The sequence below is a fragment of the Eptatretus burgeri genome, chromosome 17 (assembly GCF_056783735.1).
Source record: "Eptatretus burgeri isolate ZD-2024b chromosome 17, Ebu_testis_v1, whole genome shotgun sequence".
In the NCBI taxonomy this organism is placed as follows: Eukaryota; Metazoa; Chordata; class Myxini; order Myxiniformes; family Myxinidae; genus Eptatretus; species Eptatretus burgeri.
In genome coordinates, this window is record NC_140977.1 from 7,889,476 (window position 1) to 7,899,475 (window position 10,000).

Consider the following 10,000-nt stretch of genomic DNA (forward strand, 5'->3'; position numbering starts at 1 on the left):
GTGAGTTGTGTGTTAGCTCTCATACGAGCCTCGACCAAGGTATACAAAAAAAAAAAGGGAATAAAGAGGATGAGGATGAGGAGGTGATGGGGAGGTTCGGTCTCAACAAGAGAAATGTGGAAGGGCAAATGGTGGTATAGTTTGCAAAAAGAATGGAAATGGCAGTTGTAAATACATATTTCAAGAAGGAGGAACACAGGGTGACATACAAGAGTGGAGGAAAGTGCACACAGGTGGATTACATCTTAAGTAGGAGATGCAACCTGAAAGAAATTAGTGACTGTAAGGTTGTGGCAGGGGAGAGTGTAGCTCGACAGCATCGATTGGTGGTCTGTAGGATGACTTTAGAGGTGAGGTTGAGGAAGAGAGTGAGGGCTGAACCAAGGACCAGATGGTGGAAGCTGAAGGAGGAAGACTGTTGCGTGAAATTTAGGGAGGAGGTGAGACAGGCGTTGGATGGTGGTAAAGATGGGTGGGATGATTGGGCAACGACAGCAGAAGTTGTGAGGGAGATAGCTCGGAAGGTACTTGGTGTGACATTTGGAGAGAGGAAGGAAGATAAGGAGACTTGGTGGTGGAATGAGGAAGTACAGGAAAGTATAAGGAAGAAGGGGATGGCGAAAAAGAAGTGGGATAGTCAGAGAGATGAAGAAAGTAGGCAGGAGTACAAGGAGTGGCGTCGAAAAGCAAAAAGAGAGGTGGCAAAGGCCAAGGAAAAGGCATATGACGAGCTGTATGAGAAGTTGGATACAAAAGAAGGGGAAAAGGATTTATACCGATTGGCAAGACAGCGGGACCGAGCTGGGAAGGATGTGCTGCAGGTTAGGGTGATAAAGGACGCAAATGGGAATGTGCTGACGAGCGAGGAGAGTGTGTTGAGAAGGTGGATGGAGTACTTTGAGGAGCTGATGAATGAAGAAAATGTGAGAGTGAGAGTGAGAGTGAGAGTGAGAGTGAGAGTGAGAGTGAGAGAGAGATATATATATATGTATGGAGATATGGAGATATTGAATCTGGAAGTGGGGTGGATCAGTAAGGATGAAGTGAGGACTGCTATGAAGAAGATGAAAAGTGGAAAGGCGGTTGGCCCAGATGGTACACCAGTGGAGGCATGGAAGTGTTTAGGAGAGATGGCAGTGGGGTTGTTAACCAGATTGTTTAATAAAGTCTTGGAAAGTGAGAGGATGCCGGAGTGGAGATTTCGTGTAGTGGTTCCGATTTTCAAGAATCAGGGTGATGTGCAGAGCTGTGGAAATTACAGAGGGATAAAGTTGTTAAGCCACACCATGAAGTTGTGGGAAAGAGTAGTGGAAGCTCGGTTGAGAGGAGAGGTGACGATCTGTGAGCAGTAATATGGGTTTATGCCAGGAAAGAGCACCACTGATGCGATGTTTGCTTTGAGAATATTGATGGAGAAGTATAGGGAAGGCCAGAAAGAGTTACATTGTGTGTTTGTGGATTTTGAGAAAGCTTATGATAGGGTGCCAAGAGAGGAGTTGTGGCATTGCATGAGGAAGTCGGGAGTGGTGGAGAAGTATGTGACGATCGTGCAGGTTATGTATGAGGACAGTGTGACAGCGGTGAGGTGTGCGGTAGGAATGACGGACCGGTTTAAGGTTAAAGTGGGATTGCACCAAGGATCGACTCTGAGCCCTTTCCTGTTTGCAATGGTGATGGACAGGTTGACGGACGAGATCAGACTGGAGTCTCCATGGACTATGATGTTCGCTGATGACATCATGATCTGTAGGGAGAGTAGGGAGCAGGCTGAATCGAGCCTTGAGAGGTGGAGGTACGCACTGGAGAGAAGGGGAATGTTAGTCAGTAGGAGTAAGATGGAGTACATGTGCGTAAATGAGAGGGAGGGTGGTGGTATGGTGCAGTTGCAAGGAGTTGAGGTGGGGAAGGTGGATTGGTTTAAATACTTGGGATCAACTGTCCAAAGTAACGGAGAGTGTGGAAGAGAAGTGAAAAAGAGAGTGCAGGCAGGATGGAGTGGGTGGAGAAGAGTTGCAGGAGTGATTTGTGACAGAAGGGTAGCTGCAAGAGTGAAGGGGAAAGTATATAAGACGGTAGTGAGACCAGCTATGTTATATGGTTTGGAAGCGGTGGTGCTAACTAAAAGACAGGAAGCGGAGCTGGAGGTGGCAGAGTTAAAGATGCTGCGATTCTCGTTGGGAGTGACGAGGATGGATAGGATAAGAAATGAGTATATTAGAGGGACAGTGCAGGTAGGACGGTTTGGAGACAAAGTGAGAGAGGCGAGATTGAGATGGTTTGGACATGTGCACAGGAGGGAAACGGAGTATATCGGGAGAAGGATGTTGAAGATGGAGCCGCCAGGCAGGAGGAGAAGAGGAAGGCCAAAGAAGAGGTTCATGGATGCGGTGAGGGCGGACATGCGGGTGGTTGGAGTTTCAATGGAAGATGTGGAGGATAGAGCGAAATGGAGACGGTTGGTCTGCTGTGGCGACCCCTAACGGGAGCAAGCCGAAAGAGGAAGAAGAAGATATTATACTGGACATTATATACACACATATTACACTGTATATTATATATGCTCATATTATGCTGCATATTATATACACACATATTACACTGTATATCATATACACATATTACACTGCATATTATATCCACACATATTACACTGAATATTATATACAAACATATTACACTGTTATTTGTTCACACATATTGCATGATATTATATACACACATATTATACTGGACATAATATGCACACATATTACACTGCATATTGTATACACACATATTCCACTGTATTTTATATACACACATATTACACTGTATATTATATCCGCACATATTACACTGTTTATTATATACGCACATATAACACTGTGTATTATATACGCACATATTATCCTGTATATTATATACGCACATATTACACTGTATATTATATGCACACATATTACACTGTATATTATATACACACATATTATACTGTGTATTGTATACACATTATATACGCACATATTATACTGAACATTATATACACACATATTACACTGTATATTATATATGCACATATTATACTGTATCGTATAAACACACATATTACACTGTATATCATATACACATATTACACTGCATATTATATACACACATTTTCCACTGTATATTATATATGCACATATTACACTGTATATTATATCCGCAATATATTACACTGTTTATTATATACGCACATATAACACTGTGTATTATATACGCACATATTATCCTGTATATTATATGCACACATATTACACTGTCTATTATATACACACATATTACACTATATATTATATATCTACATTTTATACTGTATATTATATACACACATATTACACTATATTATATACACATATATTACACTATATTATATACACATAACACTGTATATTATATACACACATATTAAACTTATATTATACACACACATTACACTATTATATACGCACATATTACACTGTATATTATGTGCACATACATTATACTGTATACCATATACACACAAATTATATTGTACATTATATACACACATATTACACTATATTATATACGCACATATTTTACTGGACATTATATGCACACATATTACACTGTATATTATATATGCACATATTATACTGTATATTATAAACACAGATATTACACTGTATCTCATATACACATCTTCACTGCATATTATATACACACATAATACTGTATATTATATACACACATATTACACTGTATATTATGTGCACATATTACACTGTATAATATATATATATGCACATATTCTACTGTATATTATATAGACATATTACACTATATTATATACACATATTACACTGTATATTATTCACACATAACACACTGTATATTATATACCCACATATACTGTATATTATATGCACACATATTACACTGTATATTATATACACACATATTACACTATATATTATATACCTACATATTATACTGTAAATTATATACACACATTACACTGTATATTATATACACACATATTATATTGTGTATTGTATACACATATTACAACGTATATTATATACGCACATATTATACTGAACATTATATACACACATATTACACTGTATATTATATATGCACATATTATACTGTATAGTATAAACACACATATTACACTGTATATCATATGCACATATTACACTGCATATTATATACACACATTATATACACACATTTTCCACTGTATATTATATATGCACATATTACACTGTATATTATATCCGCAATATATTACACTGTTTATTATATACGCACATATAACACTGTGTATTATATACGCACATATTATCCTGTATATTATATGCACACATATTACACTGTCTATTATATACACACATATTACACTATATATTATATACCTACATTTTATACTGTATATTATATACACACATATTACACTATATTATATACACATAATACACTGTATATTATATACACACATATTAAACTTATATTATACACACACATTACACTATTATATACGCACATATTATACTGTATATTATATACGCACATATTACACTGTATATTATGTGCACATACATTATACTGTATACCATATACACACAAATTATATTGTACATTATATACACACATATTACACTATATTATATACGCACATATTTTACTGGACATTATATGCACACATATTACACTATATATGATAAACACAGATATTACACTGTATCTCATATACACATCTTCACTGCATATTATATACACACATAATACTGTATATTATATACACACATATTACACTGTATATTATGTGCACATATTACGCTGTATAATATATATATGCACATATTCTACTGTATATTATATAGACATATTACACTATATTATATACACATATTACACTGCATATTATTCACACATAACACACTGTATATTATATACCCACATATACTGTATATTATATGCACACATATTACACTGTATATTATATGCACACATATAACACTATATTATATACACACATATTACACTGTATATTATATACACACATATGACACTGTATATTATATATACACACTTATCACACTATATTATAAACACATTACACTGTATATTATATACACGCATATTACACTGTATATTATATACACACATATGACACTGTAATTATATACACACATTAAACTGGATATTGTATCCACACATATTATACTGGCCATTAAAAACACACATATTACACTGTATATTATATATACACATTATACTGGACATTATATACACACATATTACACTGTATATTATATCTGCACATATTCACTGTTTATTATATACACACATATTACACTGTATATTATATCCACACATATTACATTGTATATTATATACGCACATATTCACTGTCTATTATATACACACAAATTATATTGTACATTATATACACACATGTTACACTGAATATTATATATACACACATGTTACACTGAATTTTATTTTCACACAAATGACATTGAATATTATAGACACACATATTATACTGTATATTATATACACACATATTACACTGTATATTATATACGCACATATTACACTGTATATTATATACGCACATATTACACTGTATATTATATACATACATGTTACACTGTATATTGTATACGCACATATTCACTGTATATTATATACACACATTATACTGTATATAATATATTATATACCCACATATTACACTGTATGTGATATGCACACATATTACACTGAATATTATATGCAATGCCTGGTGTTGGCTTAATGGTTAAGGTAGTGGGCTTGGGATCCTAGGGTCCTGAGTTCAAATCCCGCTCATCTGTTGAATTAACACCAAGTGGGGTTGACTCTGCCTGTCATCCTTCCGAGGTCGGCAAAAATGAGTGCCAGCATGCTGGTATACTGTGTCGGAGTGGCGACCCGTCCAGGATTGTTCCCAATAGCCAAGGAGACTGCTTCGGCGGCACCAACGCTCTGCACAGAGTATGGTCCTAATGGATGGATTACACTGAACAACAAATTTCAAAAAATTTTTTTTACTGGAGATGTGTAAAGTGATTAAGACTAATTTGGGTACGCTGATTTCAAAAATCATAACCGTTTTGCTGTATCACGTCAGGATTTTCAGGAACAGAAATATTCCCATTGCCTAGAAGTCAGGATTTCAATGAAATTTACATATGTCTTTAACATGTCTATTTCATACAATTGTTGTTAACTTGTGTTATATTTCTTTCTTTCAGATAAAGATGAGTAGGCGTTCCTGTATCAATCATCCTGACAACTTCTGTTATGTCTGTGGTCGGTATACCAAAAAAGATCAACAGCGAAGTATATCTACAGCAGTGAAAATGAAGGCCGCCTACTTTCACTACTTCGGGTGTAAGGTGGGGGACCAAGAACAGAGCTGGGCACCACACATCTGCTGCACAAGCTGTCACACAACCTTGACTCAGTGGTTGGTGGGCAAGCGCGCGAGCATGCCATTTGCGGTGCCCATGATATGGCGTGAGCCGCAGAATCATCATGATGATTGTTATTTCTGCTGCACAAGCATCGCCGGCTTCAACAAGAAGAATAAAGGTCACATCAAGTACGCTGACTGCGTCTCTGCTCGTAAACCTGTGCCTCATGATGACGAGAACCCCGTTCCAACACCTCCAGCTGATCAGAACATTGCTGTAAGCAGTGGTGAAGAGGATGGTGATGATGAACCTTTTGAACCCGACACTCAAGAATCACACCTTCTGAACCAGGGAGACTTAAATGATCTTGTAAGAGATCTCTCGCTGTCAAAGGCGAAGGCAGAGCTGCTTGGATCAAGGCTGCAGCAGTGGAATCTACTTGAACCTAACACCAAGATATCCTTGTTCAGAGCACGTCACAGAGACATGGCTGAGTTCTTTGAGATGGAAGACACGATGACATTCTGCAGTGACATCAACGGTCTGTTGAAAGAACTTGGGTGTGATCACGATCCTGCAGACTGGCGCCTCTTCATCGACTCGGGAAGAACAGCTTGAAGGCTGTTTTGCTCCACAATGGCAACGAGAAACCATCAGTCCCACTGGCTCACGCGTTCGGCATGACAGAGACCTATGAGACTATGCGGCAGCTGCTTGATTCCATCAAGTACAATGACTTCAACTGGCACATCTGCGGAGACTTGAAAGTGGTGGCGCTGTTGTTAGGGCTGCAGTCAGGCTACACGAAATACATGTGCTTCCTTTGTCTCTGGGATAGCAGAGACGACAAGAATCACTGGACGAAGAAAGATTGGGAAGAGCGAAAAGAGCATGTACCTGGTCGACACAACGTGAAGCATGTCGCCCTTGTCGACCCAGCCAAGGTTTTCCTTCCACCACTCCACATAAAGCTCGGCTTGATGAAAAGTTTTGTACGGGCAATGGATCTGAATGGGCGTGGGTTTTTATACCTCAAGGAAAAGTTTGGCAACACCTTGTCGGAGGCCAAGATCAAGGCTGGTGTCTTTGTTGGACTGCAAATCCGACAGATTATGAAGGACGAAACTTTTCCGACAACTCTAAACCCCAAAGAGCTGGCAGCGTGGAGGAGCTTCAAAGCTGTGACGGACAACTTCTTGGGGAACGAGCGCGCGGACAACTATGAAGAAATAGTGCAGCAGCTGCTGGAGTCCTTCAGGAAACTTGGCTCCAGGATGTCCCTGAAAATCCATTTCCTACACCAGCACCTGAACTTCTTCCCTGACAACTTGGGAGCAGTCTCCGACGAGCACGGCGAGCGATTCCACCAAGAGATTTCACTCATGGAGACGCGTTACCAAGGGCGGCACAACCCGAACATGATGGGCGATTTCTGCTGGTTCCTGCATCGTGACACTGACACAGAGCAGCACAAACGCAAAGCCAAATGCCTAAAGCATTTTTAATTACATTCTAGTGGAGTTTTTCTGTAATTTCTATAATTTTGAAGCATTCATGATGAAATAAATGAATTTTTGTAAATTTCATTGAAATCCTGACTTCTGGGCAATGGGAATATTTCTGTTACTGAAAATCCTGACGTGATACAGCAAAACGGTTATGATTTTTGAAATCAGCGTACCCAAATTAGTCTAAATCACTTTACACATCTCCAGTAAAAATTTTTTGTTGTTCAGTGTTATATGCACACATCTTATACTGGACATTATATCCACACATATTACACTGTACATTATATACACACATATTATATACACACATATTACACTAATATATACGCACATATCATACTGCATATTATATACGCACATATTGCACTGTATATTATGTGCACATATTACACTGTATAATATATATGCACATATTCTACTATATTATATATACACATATTACACTATGTTATATACACACATATTACACTATATTATATACACATATTACACTGCATATTATTCACACATAACACACTGTATATTATATACCCACACATACTGTATATTATATGCACACATATTGCACTGTATATTATATGCACACATATAACACTGTATATTATATGCACACATATTACACTGTATATTATATACACACATATTACACTATATTATATACACATATTATACTGTATATTATTTACACACATTATATTGTACATTATATTCACACATATTATGCTGTATATTATATACACACATTATATTGTACAATATATACACATGTTACACTGAATATTATGTACACACATATTACACTGTATATTATATACACACATGCCCTGAGGCATATCGCATTCGTGAGCCTCAGACATGAAAATATTGTATCGAGTAGGGTAATGAAAAGCATGGAAATGTGGTTTTAGATTTGGATACTTTGAAGTGATGAGATTTCGTAGATTCTCTTCCTTCGCTCCCCCCTTAAATATTACCATATCGGCAATGCATTTTCAGTTCCTGGTTAAAGCAGGCTCATGCGTATTTTTAAATTTTCAAACTATGATTGGATTAAAGGTGAAATATTTGTTTTTTACTAATTACTTTATTCTTGGTGGTGATTTTCTTCTTCGCTATGTTTGCTTTTGGATGTACTCAGTTGTATCTTCAACCAATGAATCGATTTTCACATCATTTGCAGGTGAAGTTCATCAATTGAAAACAGACATTTTTCAAGATGATGTTCTTCAGATTTCCCAGGATGCTTTGAGTAAACGACACATCAAGCAAGAACCCTATGACTCTCCTCCGAGGGAGACCAGCAATACTGTGCAGCCATTAAAAAGTAAGTGGAGCCGCACTCCGAATATATCACTACTTTACTCATTTTGTTTGTTCTCTTTATGATATGTTGAAATTCAAAAAGCTGCTCAACAACAGATGCATTTTCTCTTTGTGTGCCCATTTTCAATTCTTTGTTAAATGAACGTTCATTGATGTAAGCTATAACATGAAAACATCGCTTGCTCTGTAATGCGAATTTGAGCATACACATGAACTAACGTTTATAAAGACTCTGTTACATAATTCCAAGCTGGTGAATTAAAACGAAACCAAAACAAACATCAGTTGCGTTTAGTGTGACAGTCACAAGTTTGACTTTCAAACTTTCACCTATCAAATCGTTTGACACAAGAGGTGCGTTCAAGATTGTTGTGCAATGCGACACAATTCGGTTGCAATCCATTTAAGATCATTTGACCAATTTGCACACCAATGCGTTCACGTACACCATAACCATGAGACACTAGAGTGATTTTACACTGCATAGTATTCCCCTTTGATTTTGGGTACATTCCTGTGCAATCGCAGCATTTCGAGGCTTAATATGTCAGCCACAAAAATCCAAACGCAATGGCTTTTTTTTTGTTGTTTAATCGATTGAAAATTGAGGCTCATGGTCTTTGTGATTGAGGTGACGGAGGTTAAAAAGGCAATGCACTGATAGTGGGGCAAGAGTAGGACACAGTAGGAAGAATGAACAGGCAGGAAGAAAAGAGACATGAGGGGAGGAAACAC

The 10,000-nt window shown here is 37.2% G+C and overlaps 2 protein-coding genes across 5 annotated transcripts in view; one reads left to right on the forward strand and one right to left on the reverse strand.

Moving 5' to 3' along the window:
* Positions 1-10,000, forward strand: part of LOC147009201 (uncharacterized) — a 315,005-nt gene that overhangs the window by 252,985 nt on the left and 52,020 nt on the right. For all 4 annotated transcript variants that reach the window (XR_015052783.1, XM_085861569.1, XM_085861574.1 and 1 more), the window contains exon 17: positions 9,123-9,266. Coding sequence is in view for 3 of the 4 variants with exons in the window: in XM_085861569.1 (XP_085717695.1) it covers positions 9,123-9,266 (144 nt within the window). In the remaining variant the exon portion in view is untranslated. The remainder of the gene's footprint in view (positions 1-9,122; positions 9,267-10,000) is intronic.
* Positions 1-10,000, reverse strand: part of LOC147009205 (uncharacterized) — a 91,395-nt gene that overhangs the window by 9,362 nt on the left and 72,033 nt on the right. The gene's annotated exons all lie outside the window — the stretch shown is intronic.